At 35.7% G+C, this 20903-nt stretch overlaps 1 protein-coding gene across 1 annotated transcript in view; it reads left to right on the top strand.

Annotated features, from left to right (window-relative positions):
* The first annotated feature begins 4435 nt into the window (after positions 1–4435).
* Positions 4436–20903, top strand: part of LOC103998396 (uncharacterized) — a 32901-nt gene continuing 16433 nt past the window's right edge. The window contains exons 1-5 of the mRNA XM_065083501.1: positions 4436–4732; positions 4841–4925; positions 6370–6421; positions 6503–6523; positions 6616–6669. Of these exons, the coding sequence (XP_064939573.1) occupies positions 4639–4732; positions 4841–4925; positions 6370–6421; positions 6503–6523; positions 6616–6669 (306 nt within the window). The 5' untranslated portion in view covers positions 4436–4638. The remainder of the gene's footprint in view (positions 4733–4840; positions 4926–6369; positions 6422–6502; positions 6524–6615; positions 6670–20903) is intronic.

The raw sequence follows: 20903 nt of genomic DNA, 5'->3' as shown, positions 1-20903 counted from the left end.
TATTCAATTCTAATTTAGTTTAATCATGAATAGCTAATGGATTTCAAAAATAAGGAAATGCAGATTGAATTTTCTCCAACATAGTAGACTTCGATTTAAATAGGATTGTTATTCTCAATAGTATTGCTATTTTAAGCTACACCATCCTATAATATGAGGATGAGCTTTAGCAGCAACCAAAGATTTCTGCTTTGCCACCTAATCAGATCAGCGTGGTTTGAGTAAATAAAATAATTATTTTATTTACAAAGATAAGATTATATACATTCATCCATCTCAGTTCTTGTTCTTATATAAACGGCAATCTTGTGCACTATATTATCCCTTGATTTTATATTATCCAATAATATCCTTCCTCGATTAAACCTTCACTCACTTCCTCTTGCTATTCGAATAAATAATATTCTTAGCTGCTCATTACTTTGACCCTGACACAGGTTTACCTATCAATTCTTGGTAATTAGAAGATTGGATACCTTAAACCACTGATATAAATCATCATATGTCGTGAATGGGGAACAACGAACTCTGTTTCATTCTTTTAAGTAGAATTTTCTTTTGTTGTTGCCTCGTTGTTGTTTTCCATCCTTTCGAAAGTTCCACAGAGGTGATAGAATTTAACATCCACCAAGAAAAAGAGGAAGTGCTTTGTTAACTATCTCTGACTTCTTTGGTTAAATGTCGAGATTCATTGCTTTCTTTGCCGCAAATGAAAGTGACGAGGAAGATGATGACAACGACATTCTAACAACAAACAGAAGCTTTGCACATACTACTGACAAACAATCGTGGCTCTTCCTTTAGATATTATGTGTCGTGTTTTCTGTGGTTTCACGTTCCCATCGAAGCGCATTAAGTGAATTTATTTCACCATTGAAGCACTTACCATTACGTACACTGAACCATCCGGACACCGGATACTATTATTATATGTGACCGATCATCTGTAACTTTTTTTTTTAATTTTTAATTTTTCTTCTTTCATTCAACTATTACGTAATGTATGTACTAACTCAAACTGTGCACGGTGTGGCTTAATAATCAATCACTAAGGTATCTTTTGTCGAATGCTGAAGCTCCAGACTGAATTGTCCTCTTTTTTTTTTCTTTTTTGAACTTTGAGATATACTGCCTGAAACGATTGTTTGTCTTAAATGTTTTTATTTATGTTGCAATAAATATTATGAGAACAGCAAGGAAGGACAGGCCGATGGCCATAGAAAGTCCATTGAAGATGGCACCATTGCTCGAGTTTCCAAAACCAACGTAGGTGTTCCCAAGTTGGAGCGGAAGCATAACACTTGTGTTCTGAACATCCAACTAATTCACGTTGGTTTTTACTACGGTTTGCATGCTTTTATCTTGTCGTCATAGATTTATGGAGGGAGAGATTAGAGAGATAAACAAGTGCTGCATTAAGACCTGGCCCTACCTATTTATAAGGAATACTTGTCCTTGTCCCTCTCTTTGTGTAGGGATCCGGTGACACATAATTAAATGTTGTTTTCCTTCGTTTTTTTTTGGACAGTTGATTAAATGTTATCGTCTGTCTTGTACGCAGCGGATGCTTGAAGTGACCGGCGGGATTGCAGCATCGGTTAGATTAGGATATCACGATCGGGTTTAAGAATGGACACGGATGGGAGAAGAAAAAAAATTATATATATATATATATATATATATATATATATATATACACAATTATTCAACATAGAACCAAAATTTGATTTGGTAGATAGGTTTGGAGCAAATTTAGAGTCATTTTTAAGTCGGATTAATATATTTGTCTGAGTCAGTCGTCGTGAAGCAACTCTCCATAAAGTTAGCAAAGAATCTCTCAAGGATAAAATGTACCACATGTTTTATATGGACCTCATAACGCAATTGGATGAGAATTTTTTAGTGAGATTAATATATATATTCTATTTTGAAAATTACTGCATAAGATATTTATAAATAATGATTATTTTTTAATTTTTTAATTAATTATTTAAAAATATTAGTTACAAAATATAATATTTTATTATTTGATCTATCACTATAATGACATAAGTTCTAGCTAATATTTGACATTTATTGGGTAAAATTTTTTGATTTTATAATTGTTTATTTAAAATATTTAATATTATTATTATATTATGTTTTACTTTATATTCAATAATTTGATTTCATTTTTTTATTTTTATAATTTTTTGACAATATTTAAATTTATAATTTTAAGATTAGTTTTATATTTATGTTTATATTTATTTTTTTATTAATATAAGTATATATATCTTAATATTATTGGTTGTTAAGTATTTTTGATAGATATAAGTTTTGGGTTGGTTAAATCAAATTCAATTATATAGGTTGACTCAATTGAGTAAATTTGAAGAGACAAAAAAAAAAAAGAATAACAAACTAATTGAGGACACTTTTGTCTGAGCAAGGTAAGGACACCATCTGGGAAAAGATTAAAAAAATATAAATAAATACATAATTCATCCTTATTATTTAATCGATTCTTTCGATCTGTTAAAACATATATTCAGTCATTCCTAACCTTTTAAGCTTTTGGAAATTTTAAATTTTATATTATTTAATTAAAAATATTTGTGTTCATATTTCCATTTGGGCTTTCATCCATCCTTAAATTATGATTATCCAATTATACTGTTAAAAAAATATTAAATTAATTTTTTGAATCATTAAATATATTAAATCAAAAATCCATTAAATCAAGGGCGATTTTCTTTGGAAGGCACTCCTTTTCTATTTTCCCCAAAAGACACCCTTGTTTTATTTTTTACTAAATGGTGTCCACTAATTTAAATAAAACATATTCCTCACCAACCACAGTGGTCCTTTTTTCATTAGTTTCTTCTTTATTTTTTTCATGGGTTTTTATTTGGCTCATTTATAATATTTTTTAATAGCATTATAATATTTTTATTTTTTTACTAAAGACACATAAAACTATAATATAGTGACGTCATTTTTTTTTTATTATCATTACTTGTAGATTATTACGATATTATAATCTTAGGCATTAGTTGGTCCGGTTAATGTTAGAAGTTCAACTGGATTATTTATAGTGTTTTCAAGTAGGATTTATAGTATTATTATTATGGTGGCCAAAAACACCATGATAAATCAATTTTTAATCCATATTTGGGAGATATTGTTTTTAAATCTTATTGTCATTATTCATACATCATTACAATATCAATTTTTTAGGCTTGATATTGTTTTTGTTATGATGGTTAAAATATTATTACAGGGTAAAACATTATAATTGATAGGAATATACCCTTGAGACTAGCGAGGAGTATTTTAGATATTATTTAAAAACAGATACTATTTGAAAATTTTTAAAACAAGAATTTCTTTTCAAAATAAATTTTTTTTATTAATTTTCATCGAAAATATTCATTTTTTGGGTATTTTCCAAGGGAAACCACTTCTTTCATTTTTTTCCCAAATAGTACCCATAATTTAAAAAATACCTAAAATACCTCTCAAAATTTTTTCATCAAATTTTTTAACCTATTTTTTTTATCAATTTTTATAGTGTTTTTATTTGTCTCGTTCACAATGTTTTTTTAATAGTGTTTATAGTATTTTATTGAAGTACTAAAAATACTACAAATGTTATTAAAAAATATTATAAGTGACATAATATTATACTCATTATTATTATTATTACTAGTAGACTATCACAATGCCATATTTTTAAGCTTGTAATTGATTGGTTGAGGTAAGGAGTCATTTAGATCTTCTATAGTATTTTTCGAGGAGGCTTTATGTCCTTTTTATTATTATGATAAAAATATTACAATAAGTTATTTTTTATTTCAATTTAGATGATATAGTTCCTAAACTATTATAAATACATATTTAAATTCTAATAAGATATATCAAATGATTTCTAGTGTGTTTTAATTTTATTTAATATATTTATAATATTTTCAAATAGATTTTATAGTGTTTTTATTATAATGGTAAAACATCATAACAGGCCAAAAATACTATGACAGGCGAGAAAGTTTTTTAGTGATACTTTAGATATTTTTAAATTAGGGGTATTATTTAAAAAATAAAATAAAAGATATCAATTGGCAAATACAATGGATATTAAAAAAAAAAAGGGAAATCGTCCTTAAAATCGGAACAGTTTAAAATATAGTTGACGTGGAAAAACCACCTTTGTACGGGTACTCAAATCCGCATTCACGAGGATCTTAAAGCATCGCCATGCAAAGCGTCTACGATGCATCACCGTCTAACGTATTTGATACCGTAAAACGTTGCTCTCAAGGAGTGCCATCACTGCCGGTGAGGTAGTTCGCGGTCGTACCGGACCTGGTGGCCTCGATGGGACCGTCCTCAAGGAGGCTCCTTGCTTTTATGTGAAATCCTAATCTTCACATCTCAGCCGGTGCGCAGCAATAAACCGTCAATTATTGCAGGGGACCGAACCTTGCGTTCCCAACAACGGCGCTGACGGTATCTCTAACGATGTGGCTACGGAGCAAGATAGAAGCAACCGCACATTACTGACCTCGTTCGAGCGCGCGACGGCCTCATCCTCGTCTCCTGTTGCTCGCCAGGATTTATTCCTCGCGTTCTAAATCCCAAACCCCACCGGTCGGCAAAATGGCTCTCTTGGGCTTCGTCGTTGTTCTCACCGTTCTCATCCTCACCTCCGCCCTCCTGGCTTCGTCTTCTACTCCCTTCATCGTCTTGCACGGTAAAAGTCCTCGATCCCCCTTCGTTTTCTGCTTTTGAGTCTCGACTTCTTTGCCTCGTACACGAAGATCTCCCAACTCCAAGTTTGGTGTTTGATGTTGGATTCAAGGAATCGGCGACCAGTGCGAGAACCAAGGGGTAACGGAGTTCACTGAGTTCTTGAGCAGTTGGTCTGGATCCGAAGGACATTGCATGTGCGTTTCTTATGCTTGCTATTCTTATTCTTTAGTAATAGTTTCCATCTTTTTGGACTTAGTGCGCACTGTACACCTTTTTAATCGGGAAAAAGTTTTGAGTTTGTTTTTTGTGATTGATGCTCGTACGAGGCCCTTCACACGATTAGATCCAGCAACGATCTGCCATCCTGTTCTGTGCCTAATTTGAGACCTTTCATGCTTCTCATTTTGTCCCACTGCCATGTTTTGGATCTGTTTTCGAAAAATTGTTGTGCATATTGGTTCACAAGCATAAAGCAAGTCTTTTGTTTCTTCCTTCTCTTTCTGGTGGGCTTGTAGAGCAGTGTTAGTCTTAGCGTTCGTCACCTTGCCTATTGTTTGCCTCTTAAGATTTCTGTTTCCTGGACATGCTTTTGTCTTTTTGTTTGCCATGGTATGAAGGATGATATAAAGATTTAATTTCGTTCTCCAGAAACCATGTCTGCTTTAATGAGCCGTCATAAAGCATTCACGTCATTGTGATTTCCTAAGCATTTGGCGACTAATTGTTTGCCTAATCATTGTGATTCACGTCACTCTGAGCTCCAACTCTTAGATCTTTTTATTTTTTTTTTCAAACGTTCCAATAAAAAAAAGAATGGCTTTGTTGACAACCTATTACGGGCTCTTACGAGGGTCATATGTCTGGAGACTTAACCCCTTTGAAAAGGTTGTTCACATGACTCAAATCCTGCCTAGATATCACCAACGAGGAAGTTAATGTAGTTGAACAAGGCTTGGTTATTTTGTCTTGAGTGTCATTTTATTCTGATTGAAGCAAGGTGAATAAATTAACTTCCCTGTTGGTCAGATGATATTCATCTAAATCCATTTCATAACTAGTTGCAGCCAGATATTTTTCCTAAATATGCACTTGTTACATATAGATTTTTTATATTGTTATGTTGCTTCGAGAAATCTTCCAAATGGATATAAATATGGGTTGATTTCTTTTATTATCTGTATATATAAATATTTTAAAATATAAAAATATCAGCCTAAGATATCATTGTTATATTTTTCATATGTTTTCTTTTCTTGTTATTCTTTTTTTTTCTTTTTTCACATTTGTTCTCAATCTTCCTATGATAGTAATATTCTTGATAATTCTGATAATGCTTTAGTTATTTAGTGACAACATATCTATTATCTAATTCACACAATATTTACATGGACGTCTGCCTTAAGTTTGATTAGTATTCATAATGGCAATAGATCTGTTTTATAATCATGGTGTATTTGTTCCAAACAAAATGATTAGAATCTGTCAATTACAAGTGTAAGTGGATTTTTTTTTTATTGTTTAATCTGTGACCAATATGCTTTTACCTGTTTGTTATTGAAGACCATGTTCCTTGATGCTTAATTATGACAATGCTTTCGTGAAAATGTCTTGTGTGACATAATTGACTACTGTTGTCAGAGAAATTGGAGATGGAACGTGGGACTCGTGGCTTATGCCCCTCGTAGAGCAGGTCTTTTCATTTTTCAGGTTACGACTTGAGTCGAATTCTTTTGGGACATTGTTCTAATTATTATGTCTGTTGTGGTTACAGGCTAATGTCGTCTGTGAGAAGGTGGTACAATGGCTTCGTTACTAATAATTCTTTTCTGATAGAAGTAAAATCTTGGGACATTGACTTGAGACATTACTCTCACTTAACAACAGGTAACGGAAATGAAGGAATTCAGCATGGGCTACAATATTGTTGGTCTTTCCCAGGTAATAATATTCACTTGTTGCGTAATTTTAGTTCTATGCATAAACTCTTGAGTACGTATAATATGCAAATGCTAGGTAAAAGCTGCAATCTTTTCTTTGATAGATCTTTATTTCTGTGCTGAGGCATCAGTCATAACAGTTGTATCTGAATAGACTGTTCGTAGATCAGGATAAATGCTTAAAAGCAAGTCAAACTATTAGATAATGTAGTTGCAATTTGTGATAAGGCACATTCATGCCTGAATGATTGTGCATCCTAGACCCTTCTCATTTAGATATAGAAAGAAATAATACAAGAACCTCGTCCACATTTGTCTGAATACCACAATAAAAAGTTTTGCTACTAAAATATTATAATAGGCTATTTTGCTCATCCTTTCAAGTTTTCTGTATTGGTCAACTCTATTATGTTTATTTGATTAATATCATAATCAACTTGTCGGGAAAAATATGTTAAAAGTGGAATAAATCAAAATATAAATAAATAATAGAGTAATAAATCAAATTTTTAATATGAAAAATCAAATGTGAAAAAAATCATGGGACCGTAGTCCACCTCAAACTTTCATTATCAATAGTAATGATAATAGATTTACAGTAAATCTTCTCTATAATAACCAAATGATCACAATAATATAAAAAACATAGGCCTAGCCTCAAGAATAACATATCATCATATAGATAGATCTCATCAAAAGAGAATTCTAAGTCCTACAAACTGAATATAGCAGGAAAGTACCTCGAAGAGGATAAACTATAGATCAACACCGTTAGGATTGTAGAGCTTGCTGCAAGGATTCTCTGTATAAAATTTGGGCCAAAACTAACACCGTTTGGCCACTGATCGTCAAGCATAAAACTCAAGATCCTAATCTTTCTCTCTCATTTTCTTTCTCTACATTGGCCCCTCGCTGCACGCGTTCACTGCACGCTCGTTGCCCCTCTCTCTCACCTTTGCTGCCCTATATTTCTTTTACCTTTTAATTAATGATTTGAGCTCCAAAGGCCCAATTGTCATGCTTTAAGCTTCTCCTTAAGCAAAGACTTTGTCAACATATCTAAGCTATTCTCATTGGTATACACTTTTTCTAACTATAATTCTTTCATCTCAAGCACATCACGAATCCAGTGACATCTTACATCTATGCTTGGATCTAGAATGATATGTTGAATTCTTAGAGAGGTGAATGACGCTTTGACTATCACAGTAAATAGTATATCCTTCCTGTTTCAAGCCCAATTCCTGTAGAAACCTTTTCATTCATAAAGTTTCCTTACAAGCTTCAGTAATTACTATATATTCTGCTTCTGTGGTTGATAGAGCAACACAATGCTATAACTTACACTGCCAAGAGACTGCTCCCCTTGTAAATGTTATCAAAAACCTCGAAGTGGACTTCCTGGAATCAGTATCACCTACCATGTCTATATCTGTATAGCCTTATAACACAGGTTTATCATTACCAAAACATAAACATAACCTGGAAGTACCTCTTAGATATCTTAATATATATTTCATTGCTGCCCAATGTTCCTTTCCAAGATTAGAGAGAAATCGATTGATAACTCCAACTGCATGGTCTAGTATAAACCATAATATACATCAATACTGCAGATGAGTAAGGTACTCTAAATATTTCTTCTTTTTCTTTATCACTTGTAGGATATTGTTTCGAACTAAGCTTGAAATAACCTGCAAATGGAGAACAAACTACTTTGACTTTGCTCATATTGAATCTTTCAAGAACTTTTTCAATGTAGGTCTCTTGAGATAGCCAAATCTTTCTTTTTTTTCCTATCATAAAAAATCTTCATGCCAAGTATTTGTTTCACCGATCCCAAGTCTTTTATGGCAAAAGACTTACTTAGCTTTTTTTTAAGCTTTTCAATTTTACGAGCACCATGACCAACAATCAGCATTTCATCATCATATAGTAGGAGAATAATGAAATCATCATTTGAAAATTTTTTCATAAACACACAATAATCAGATGTGGTTCTATCATACTCTTGGCTCATCATAAAGGAATCAAACTTCTTGTACCACTGTTTAGGTGCTTGTTTGAGTCCATATAAGCTTTTCCTAAGCTTACACACCATATTTTATTTTCCCTTGACTTTGAAACCTTTTGGTTGCTCCATGTAAATATCTTCTTCTAAGTCACTATGAAGAAATACTGTTTTCATATCAAGTTGCTCAACTTCTAAATTCAAGCGGGCAGCTAAACCAAGAACAACTCAGATAGAGGACATTTTCATCACAGGAGAAAATATTTCTTCAAAGTCAATACCTTTCTTCTAACTGAATCCTTTCATAACTAGTCGTGTCTTGTATCTTTGTTGTGAGCTATTATTTTCAAACTTCAATTTGTAAATCCATTTATTTTTTGGAGCTTTCTTCTCTTTAGGTAACTTTACTAAGTCATAGGTGTGGTTCTCAAGCAAGGATCTCATCTCTTCTTGCATGACATTAACCCACTCATTCTTATGCTCATGTAAAATAGCTTCTTGGTAAGTTTCTGTCTCTCCCCCATCAGTAAGCATAACACATATGAAGGATATTTGGTAGATGGTTATTGCTCTCTAGTGGATCTTCTCAATGAAATCTCAACTGGTGGTAGAGGTGCTTGTTCAGTTGGTTCAACATCATCAACTGTAGGAGTATCATCACTTACATTCTCACTACAATCTTCTTGTTCATCACCCTCATGATCATCATGAACTATAAGTGAAGGAACTGGACCCAAACTCCAAGGAATATAAATAGAGATTTCTGACTTCTCAATATTATCATCATCATCAAACAATTGGTCTTTAAGAAATATAACATTTCTGCTTCTAATAATCTTTTTGTTCACTGGATCCCATAATCTATACCCAAACTCTTCATGACCATATCCCAAGAAGATACATGCTTTTGCCTTATTATCAAGCTTAGACCTCTCATCTTTGGGAATATGAATAAATGCTTTATACCCAAAGACTCTCAAGTGATTATAAGATATATCTTTTCCTTTCCATACTCTTTTTGGAACATCACCTTTTAGAGGAACTGATGAAGAAAGATTTATCAGGTCAACTGTAGTTCTCATAGCCTCCCACCAAAATGACTTCAGTAACTTGGCGTAAGAAAGCATACACCTAATCCTTTCTTCAATAGTTCTATTCATCCTTTCTACCACACCATTCTGCTGAGGAGTTTTAGGAACTGTTTTCTCAAGCCTGATTCCATGGAATCTACAATAATTCTTAAAAGGACCCCTGTACTCGCCACCATTATCTGATCGAACACACTTTGGCTTTCTGTCAGTTTCTCTTTAAACATTGATATGAAACTCTTTGAAAACATCAAGTACCTGGTCTTTAAATTGCAAAGCAAAAGCCCAAACATTTCTAGAATGGTCATCAATAAAAGTAACAAATTAAAGAGCATCTCCTAGAGTCCTAGTTTGCATAGTACAAACATTAGTATGAACTAAATCAATAACATCTTATCTTCTAGATGATGGATATATATGAAATACAATTCTATGTGTTTTTCCAACTAAGCAATGATCACAAGATTTAAGAGATGTACCTTGCAACTCTAGTAAGAACTGCTTTCTAGCAAGAGTTTGAAGTCTCTTCTCGTTGATATGACCAAGCCTCTTGTGCCAAAGATCTATACTTTCACCTTTCAGAATTGCATTAATCTCTCCTTTGTGCAGCTTAGCTTCCATGACATAAAAAGAGTTAAGCTTCTTTTCTCTTGCCACAATTAGAGAACCGTTAGTGAGTTTTCATTTGCTTTCACTAAAATAATATGCAAAGCCCTCATCATCAAGTCTGCTTATAAATATTAAGTTAAGACGAATATCTGAAATATGCTTTACATCTTTAAGTATCAATTTGCTCCCAATACTGATCTCTAAGCAAATATCTCCAATACCTACAATATTAGATATACCACTGTTTCCCATTCTGACATTACCAAAATCACCAGCAGTGTAAGATCTGAAGAAATCACCATGAGAAGTAACATGAAATGAAGCACCAGAGTCAATTACCCAATTACTGTCTTGAGCTGCAAGACTGACACAACCGTCATCACAAACAATAATGATATCATCTTCAACAGCAACTGTATTGGTCTCTTTCTCATTTTTCTTCCTTTCATTCTGTTCTCACTTTCAAAACCTACACTCTTTCTTCATGTGACCTGGCCTATTACAGTGAAAACATTTGATATCTCTTTTAGACTTGGATCTTCCTATTGAATCTCGTATTTTGATGATGAAACTACTTGATATATGTTTATGATTTAATCTGCGTTTTGAGTGACGCAGGATGCTTTGATCAGGATGAGACAATTAAAGCAGGAAAATCATGTTGTGCCGGAGGAACATGTCAGAAGATTGGACGTCGGTACGGTAGATCGGTCGACGTATCGACAGAAGGCTTCGGGCAGTGGACTCGGGCATCGGGCCAAGAAGAGCGGTTATTGTGCCAAGGATATCGGAGTTGCGGAGTCAACTGGCCGATTGGGCAATAGGCCGCAGGAGAGGACGATGCGCCGAAGAATCAGACGAAGCGTCGAGGGACCAATGACATGCCGGACAACTTGGTTAATTGCTTAGGATTAATTGTCTCGATCGAAGTTTTGTTTTAATTGTGCAGGATTAACTATGATAACGATGAAGACATAAAGCGAAACAAAGTGTCGGAGTCAAGCGCGAAGGATTTGTTGCGAGTTCGAGAGTTCGACGAAAGTCCGAAGGTTCATCGGGAATGCTACCGGAACTAGCCGAGAATGAGTTGGGAGCTTGCCGAAGGGTTTTTCGGAAGCTCGCCGGAAGGTTCGTTGGGAGTTCGCGGAGCTCGCCGAGAAAGATCGGAGCTTGCCGAAGAAGCTTGTTGGAACTCGCTAAGAACAAATCGTGAAGTCTAGGAGCTTGCCGGGAGTCCGCAGAATGGTTTCCGAGAGTTCATCGGAAGACCGCCGGAAGTTTGCCGGAAGCTCGCTAGAAGAAGTCTTGACTTGCGGACTTTGTAATAGCTTAGAAAATGTCTTTAAAATCATAGTTAGCACATTAATTAGGGTTAGGATTAGGTGTTAATCCTATAACGCAAGTAGGGGCCAATTAGGCCCAAGTTCGAACTGGTTTGGGCCAAGTTTGGAGCCAAACCAAGTGAGCTGAAATAGTGAAAGAGGTGGCACCGCCCCAGCCAGGAGGTGGCACCGCCTGGGCTAAGCCTCCCAGCGAGACTGGGCAGTGCAACCTCCCCAGCCAGGAGGTGGCACCGCCTGAGCTCAGTCTTTGAGCAAGACTGGGCGGTGCAACCTCCCTGACAGAGAGGTGGCACCGCCTGAGCTCGGTCTTCGAGCTCTGGCAGAGAGGTGCAACCGCCTCAGTCAAGAGGTGGCACCGCCTGGGCTCAGTCTTCGAGCTCTACCAGGCGGTGCAACCTCTCCAGTCAAGAGGTACAACCGCCTGATCCCGGAATTTCGGGATTTGATCGTTTTGAGCTCCAAATTTGAACTGGGTTGGGGCCTATAAATACCCCACCCATTCAGCACTAAAAGCACAGAACACACACTCGAAATCTTGCTATCTTTCTGTGTTTCTTAGAGCTCAAAACTGCTAGTTCTCCTCTTTCTATTCTTCAAGTTTGAGTTGTAAAGAGAGGAGAGAAAACTTCTGTAAGGGTTGTCTCCTAAGCCCGTCAAAAAGAGTGAATCTGTAAGAGGGTAGTTGGCCTTCGCCTATTGAAGGAAGGCTTCTAGTTGACGTCGGTGACCTCGTCGGTGGAGGAAGCCAAAAGTGGAGTAGGTCAAGACTGACCGAACCACTCTAAATCTCTGGTTTGCTTTCATTTTGAGCACTTTATCATTACTGCAAACCTCCTACATAGCTACTGCTCTCTGCGCTTTTACGAACAAGTTTCTAAGTTCTGTTCTTTTCAAATCTGCATTCAGACGTAAATCGGTGTTTTCGTACGATCTCTACATTGCGGTTTACACTTACATTTTGATTCTATTTATAACTGTAAACTGTCTTCTGCGCTTTTACGAACGAGTTTCTTTGCAGTTTACGTTTACGTCTTGAGTCTGTTTATAACTGCAAACTGATTTCTGTGAACGAGTTTCTTTGCAGTTTACGTTTACGTCTTGATTCTGTTTATAACTGCAAACTGATTTCTGCGAACAAGTTTCTTTGCAGTTTATGTTTACGTCTTGATTCTGTTTAGACGTAAAACTGTGTTTTAGATGTAAACTACTTTTAAACGTAAAACTACGTTTAGACGTAAAACTACGTTTAGACGTAAACTGCGTTTAGACGTAAAACTACGTTTAGACGTAAAACTGCGTTTAGACGCAAACTGCGTTTAGACGTAAAACTACGTTTAGACGTAAAACTGTGTTTAGACGTAAAACTGCGTTTAGATGCAAACTGCACTGCGCTTAAACGCAATCTGCGCTTAGATGCAAACTGCGCTTAGACGCAATCTGAGTTTAGACGTAAACTGCGCTTAGACGCAAACTACGCTTAAACGCAATCTGAGCTTAGACGCAAACTGCGCTTAGATGCAAACTGCGCTTAGACGCAATCTGCATTTAGACGCAAACTGCAAACTGCATAAATTGCGCTTAGACGCAAACTGTGTTTAGACATAAACTGCACTTAATCATAAGTAATCTTAGAATTGGCTTTTGCATCAAAATAGTTTTTATCGAACGAACGCAGCTTTCATTTTTAATCGCTGAAAGATTTCCGCTGCACTAATTCACCCCCCCCCCCCTCTTAGTGCTCTCGATCCTAACAATTGGTATCAGAGCGGGGTTTTTCTCATTTCGGATTTACACCCGAGAGAAATGGCTCTTCATAGCTTTCAAGAGGGCTTTTCGGTCTTTCGTCCACCGTTCTTTAACGGATTGGACTACACTTATTGGAAAACTTGAATGAGAGTTTTATTGATTTCTCTAAATCTGGATTTATGGAATATCGTTGAAAACGGTTTTCAACTTCCCTCTAAACCGATGAACGAATGGACGGATTTAGAGAAGAAGTATTTTTCTTTAAACGCAAAGGCTATGAATGCCTTATTTTGCGCTTTGGACAAAAATGAGTTCAATCGGGTTTCTTTGTGCGAAACGGCTTTCGATATTTGGCGCGCTCTTGAAATCACGCACGAGGGAACTAGTAGAGTCAAAGACTCGAAAGTTAATATTTTACTGCATGATTTCGAGCTTTTTCATATGAAACCAAGCGAAACCGTTGTTGACATGTACACCCGTTTTACGGATGTCGTCAATGGTTTAAAATCACTTGGTAAAAGCTTTTCGGATTTTGAACTCGTTAACAAAGTTTTGCGCTCACTTTCTAAAACTTGAGATTCAAAAGTAACTGCTATTCAAGAATCGAAAAACTTGAACCAATTTCCACTTGAAGAACTAATTGGTTCATTGATCACATATGAAATGACGTGCAATGCACGTGAAGAACTTGAGAACCACCTTCCAAAGAACAGGAAGGATTTGGGACATAGAACATTTGAAGACCACTCGAGCATAAGCTCAAGTGATGGTGAACTTAAACTACAAATGAAACAAAAATTAAAAAGTAAAAAGAACGGAACTACTTGCTTTGAACGCAAGAAGAAGAACAAAAATTGAGATGAATCGAGCTCCTCTGAAGACGAGGAGAAAATCAACAAAGGCAAGGTGGCAAACTACGCCTTTACGCCTTTCGACGCTGAGGTAATCAAAATGCCTTTAATTTACTTCGAAATTACATGATGTTTTTCATGATGCATTTTTTTTTTCTTTAAATTTTCTTGAAAATTACATTTTTAATAATTTGATAATGAAAATACAAAAATATGATCATGCTTGTAATTTTGAAAATGATAATGAAAATTGCATGTCTTATGTTAATGTAAGATAGAAATCTAATGATTGTACACCTAGTGAGATTAAATCTTATTTATGTGCTTGAGAAGCAAGAATGTATATTTTGATGATTTTCATATTGCTTTTCAATGACGATACATGGCTTTTGTCTGGAAGGCTTGATATTTTTCATTGTCTTTGTTTGTTAAATATAATGTATGATTTTGACATAAGAATAAAGATTTGAGATTTTAAAGTTATACATGATGATTTTTGTGATTGACGGTTTTATGATGAAATTCATTTCACGATCCTAAACATTGATGCATGTTTTCATTTGACATAAATGAAAAGGCATGCTAACATGAAATCGATCACTTAAGATGAAACACTTAAAAAAAAAGGGGGAGAAATATATGAATTGATGCTATAAATACTATGCTATGATTATCCTATGCTTGCATCACCAAGAAATATATGATTGCTATCATTGCTATATGCCCTGTATCAAGATATCAAACAAAAATTTGCATCATACGAGCTGATATCTTACCATGTGATGCAATGCTACACTTGCTAAAATATTCGAAATGTGTACATCATGCCCTGTATCAAGATATCAAACAAAATCTTGCTTCACAGTCTTACGCATTGATATCTTACCATATGATGAAATGCTACAATTGATGAACACTTGAAATGTAATCCTCTATCTTATTGATTTTTCAATAAATCTATGCTTGTCATACATGAATTTATTGAATGTAATTTTGAGGATGATTTCAGATTTGACAAATGCTTGATTCGTATTTACGACATAAGATACACTTTAAATATGAATCATGCATCAATCATGTTAAATGCTTCAATCATTTTCTATCTCTAGAGTTCTCGATTTTGATGAAATACAAGTGATAAATTCATTTATGATATCTTGTAAATCACTTGAATTATGAATGAGTTTTTTTTATGATGTGTTAAAAGAATCACTTAAAAAGAAAATGCTTTTCCCATCTTATCGAGATTAATGATTTCATGATATTGTGTGAATCTCAAAATTGATTTTGATGAAATAGTAATAACGTTATTCATGTTATGAATCTTAAAAATGATAATATGCTTCATGTGATAATATGAATACATGAAACACTTATATATTCCGTGTATTCATAAAATATTTATCTCATCATCCAATAACTCTTCTTGATATTGCTTATGAGATGAAATGAAATAATGCATGAAATACAAATGAGGAGTCAATGATCATGCATAATAGGATGTAATGAATTCTGACATTTAGATACCATCGTTTGAATATCCATGATTATGTTGCCAAAATGATATATCATGAATGCTTGAATATCATGTTTGATATGCTCATGATGATGATTGATTTTTCGGTATCATGCATAAAAAAATGAAATGTAATGTTAATGAATTTGTGCATTGAAACTATAATGATGCACAAATAAGAATGATTACTTACCTTTGTCATAATTTAGAAATTGATGTAAAGGGTTTTTCCCTTCTTTTTGACAATGACAAAGGGGGAGATAGATTGCTAGCACAATTCAAGAAAAAGGCAAAAATTACAAAATAGAAGAAATTGCTATCTTGAACATCACCGATAATTGCTAGCTTGAAATGTCAAGAAAATGCAAAAACTTGTTTATTTTCTTGCACATCTAAAGAGAAGATGCAAATGTAACACTTGCCAAATTGTTTGCTTGCCTCATGTAAAACATTATCTCTTGCTAGTTTGGCATTTTGCTAGCTTGCACTTTGCAACGAAAGCAAAAATGACACTTCTCAAAAGAGAAGAAAGAGCTTGTTATCTTGAACATCACAAGCTTGCCAAACAAAAATTGCAAAAGTGCTATCTTGCCTATCTCAAGAAGCAAAACTTGCATATCGTAAAAATTTGCTAGCTTGCAACTTGCATATTTCAAGAAGCAAGAGTTGCCTTCTTGAACATCTCTAAATTGATAGCTTGCAAGTTCTAAAATGTTGCAACATTGCTAGCTTGCATGTTATAAAAGTGCTATCTTGTATGCTGTAAAACTTGCATATCTAAAACTTGATAGCTTGAATGTTCTAAGCATGATGTAACATTTGCTAAATTTTTCGGCTTCAAAACTGCATGATGATAAAACTTGATATTATGTTTTTCATGCAATAAGTTGAACCAATATCACAAACACTTGATTGTGGTACTTCTCCTTTTTGTTGATGACAAAGGGGGAGAAGTATTTGATGACATGACATGCATAAGTTTATGCATAAGATCATGATAACGTGTTGCAAGTATTCATGATGAATATTGCAATGACTTGAATTCAGTTTGAATTCAAGGTTCTATCAATATGACATATTGATAGGGGGAGTTTGTTTAAACTCTGGGAGTTAAGGTTAACTCCGTTTATGATGACATGTTGCTTAGATTTTTGAATCTAAGAGTTTCTATCAATATGGCATATTGATAGGGGGAGTTTGTTTAAACTCCGGGAGTTAGGTTTAACTCCGTCATCAAGTGGTTGTCATCATCAAAAAGGGGGAGATTGTTGAATCTCGTATTTTGATGATGAAACTACTTGATATATGTTTATGATTTAATCTGCGTTTTGAGTGACGCAGGATGCTTTGATCAGGATGAGACAATTAAAGCAGGAAAATCATGTTGTGCCGGAGGAACATGTCAGAAGATTGGACGTCGGGACGGTAGATCGGTCGACGTATCGACAGAAGGCTTCGGGCAGTGGACTCGGGCATCGGGCCAAGAAGAGCGGTTATTGTGCCAAGGATATCGGAGTTGCGGATTCAACTGGCCGATTGGGCAATAGGCCGCAGGAGAGGACGATGCGCCGAAGAATCAGACGAAGCGTCGAGGGACCAATGACATGCCGGACAACTTGGTTAATTGCTTAGGATTAATTGTCTCGATCGAAGTTTTGTTTTAATTGTGCAGGATTAACTATGATAACGATGAAGACATAAAGCGAAACAAAGTGTCGGAGTCAAGCGCGAAGGATTTGTTGCGAGTTCGAGAGTTCGACGAAAGTCCGAAGGTTCATCGGGAATGCTACCGGAACTAGCCGAGAATGAGTTGGGAGCTTGCCGAAGGGTTTTTCGGAAGCTCGCCGGAAGGTTCGTTGGGAGTTCGCGGAGCTCGCCGAGAAAGATCGGAGCTTGCCGAAGAAGCTTGTTGGAACTCGCTAAGAACAAATCGTGAAGTCTAGGAGCTTGCCGGGAGTCCGCAGAATGGTTTCCGAGAGTTCATCGGAAGACCGTCGGAAGTTTGCCGGAAGCTCGCCAGAAGAAGTCTTGACTTGCGGACTTTGTAATAGCTTAGAAAATGTCTTTAAAATCATAGTTAGCATATTAATTAGGGTTAGGATTAGGTGTTAATCCTATAACCCAAGTAGGGGCCAATTAGGCCCAAGTTCGGACTGGTTTGGGCTAAGTTTGGAGCCAAACCAAGTGAGCTGTAATAGTGAAAGAGGTGGCACCGCCCCAGCCAGGAGGTGGCACCGCCTGGGCTAAGCCTCCCAGTGAGACTGGGTGGTGCAACCTCCCCAGCCAGGAGGTGGCACCGCCTAAGCTCAGTCTTCGAGCAAGACTGGGCGGTGCAACCTCCCTGACAGAGAGGTGGCACCGCCTGAGCTCGGTCTTCGAGCTCTGGCAGAGAGGTGCAACCGCCTCAATCAAGAGGTGGCACCGCCTGGGCTCAGTCTTCGAGCTCTGCCAGGCGGTGCAACCTCTCCAGTCAAGAGGTACAACCGCCTGATCCCGGAATTCCGGGATTTGATCGTTTTGAGCTCCAAATTTGAACTGGGTTGGGGCCTATAAATACCCCACCCATTCAGCACTAAAAGCACAGAACACACACTCGAAATCTTGCTATCTTTCTGTGTTTCTTAGAGCTCAAAACTGCTAGTTCTCCTCTTTCTATTCTTCAAGTTTAAGTTGTAAAGAGAGGAGAGAAAACTTCTGTAAGGGTTGTCTCCTAAGCCCGTCAAAAGGAGTAAATCTATAAGAGGGTAGTTGGCCTTCGCCTATTGAAGGAAGGCTTCTAGTTGACGTCGGTGACCTCGTCGGTGGAGGAAGCCAAAAGTGGAGTAGGTCAAGACTGACCGAACCACTCTAAATCTCTGGTTTGCTTTCATTTTGAGCACTTTATCATTACTGCAAACCTCCTACATAGCTACTGCTCTCTGCGCTTTTACGAACAAGTTTCTAAGTTCTGTTCTTTTCAAATCTGCATTCAGACGTAAATCGTTGTTTTCGTACGATCTCTACATTGCGGTTTACACTTACATTTTGATTCTATTTATAACTGTAAACTGTCTTCTGCGCTTTTACGAACGAGTTTCTTTGTAGTTTACGTTTACGTCTTGAGTCTGTTTATAACTGCAAACTGATTTCTGTGAACGAGTTTCTTTGCAGTTTACGTTTACGTCTTGATTCTGTTTATAACTGCAAACTGATTTCTGCGAACAAGTTTCTTTGCAGTTTACGTTTACGTCTTGATTCTGTTTAGACGTAAAACTGTGTTTTAGACGTAAACTACTTTTAAACGTAAAACTACGTTTAGACGTAAAACTGCGTTTAGACGTAAATTGCGTTTAGACGTAAAACTACGTTTAGACGTAAAACTGCGTTTAGACGCAAACTGCGTTTAGACGTAAAACTACGTTTAGACGTAAAACTGTGTTTAGACGTAAAACTGCGTTTAGACACAAACTGCACTGCGCTTAAACGCAATCTGCGCTTAGACGCAAACTGCGCTTAGACGCAATCTGAGTTTAGACGTAAACTGCGCTTAGACGCAAACTGCGCTTAAATGCAATCTGAGCTTAGACGCAAACTGCGCTTAGATGCAAACTGCGCTTAGACGCAATCTGCATTTAGACGCAAACTGCAAACTGCATAAATTGCGCTTAGACGCAAACTGTGTTTAGACATAAACTGCACTTAATCATAAGTAATCTTAGAATTGGCTTTTGCATCAAAATAGTTTTTATCGAACGAACGCAGTTTTCGTTTTTAATCGCTGAAAGATTTTCGCTGCACTAATTCACCCCCCCCCCTCTTAGTGCTCTCGATCCTAACACTTCCTCTATAACTATGTGGATTTCTGCTATGACTTCTTCCACGTTTTTTTTGTTTTTTAGTAACAAATGCACCAAAAGAAGATTCACCCTGTTCTTTCCTTCTAGCATCTTCATTTAGCAAACTGTCTTTAACAATATCTATAGTTAGAGTCCCCTCTAGCGTGAAGTAACAAATTGTCACCACATACGTTTCTCAATTTTTTGGTAAAGAGCTGAGAAGTAATAATCCTTGCATCTCATCATCTATATTTATTTTCATAGTAACCAACTTATTTGTAAAACTATGAAATAGGCTTATATGCTCAACAATATTACCACCATCTTTATACTTCAAATTTATAAGCCTTCTTAGGAGAGAAATTCTATTTCCTACTATTTTTTTCGCAAAGAGATTTTCTAACTTTTGCAAAAAAATATAAGCTCTGGTTTCATTAGAAATATACTCATGCAAGTTTATATCCATCCATCTTTTAATATATGCAATAGCTTTTCTATGTTGAACTTCTCATTCTTTATCGTCCATAGTAGAATGTTTATCTTTAACCTTGATAGGCTTATACAAATCTTTGCAATAAAGTAAATCTTCCATCATACACCTCAAAGTGGAATAATTTGATAAGTTCAATTTAATCATACTATCTGACTGCTCCATTTCAATAATACAAGAAAACTAGCACCCAAAAACAACTTGCTCTGATACCACTTGTTGGGAAAAACTTGTTAAAGCGGAATAATTCTTTTTTCTCTTTGTGTATCGAAATGGGTTCCTAATCAAAATACCAACTTGATATCAAAATACAAATATCAACCATCATAGCATAAACAATAGAGCAATAAATCAATCACACAATGAGACCAAATTTTTAACGTGAAAAACCTAATGTGAGAAAAACCATGGGGCCGTAGTCCATCTTAAACTTTCACTATCAATAGTAATGATAACAGGTTTACAGTAAATCTTCTCTAGAATAACCAGAGGATCATAATAATATCAAGAACATATATCTTGACTCAAGAATAACATATCATCATCATATAGATGGATCTCATCAAAAGAGAATTCTAGATCTCACAAAGTAGATATAGCAAGAAAGTATCTCGGAGAGGATAAACTGTATATCAACACCATTAGAATTATAAAGCTTGCTGTAAGAATTCTCTATATAAAATTTGAACTAAAACTGATACCGTTTGACCACTGATCATCATATCCTAATCATTCTCTCACTACACGTTGTCCTCTCTCTCTCTCT

Source organism: Musa acuminata, chromosome BXJ1-9 (genome assembly GCF_036884655.1).
Source record: "Musa acuminata AAA Group cultivar baxijiao chromosome BXJ1-9, Cavendish_Baxijiao_AAA, whole genome shotgun sequence".
NCBI classification, from domain to species: Eukaryota; Viridiplantae; Streptophyta; class Magnoliopsida; order Zingiberales; family Musaceae; genus Musa; species Musa acuminata.
The sequence above is the reverse complement of the archived record's forward strand: the minus strand, read 5'-3'. Positions and strand labels throughout refer to the sequence as shown.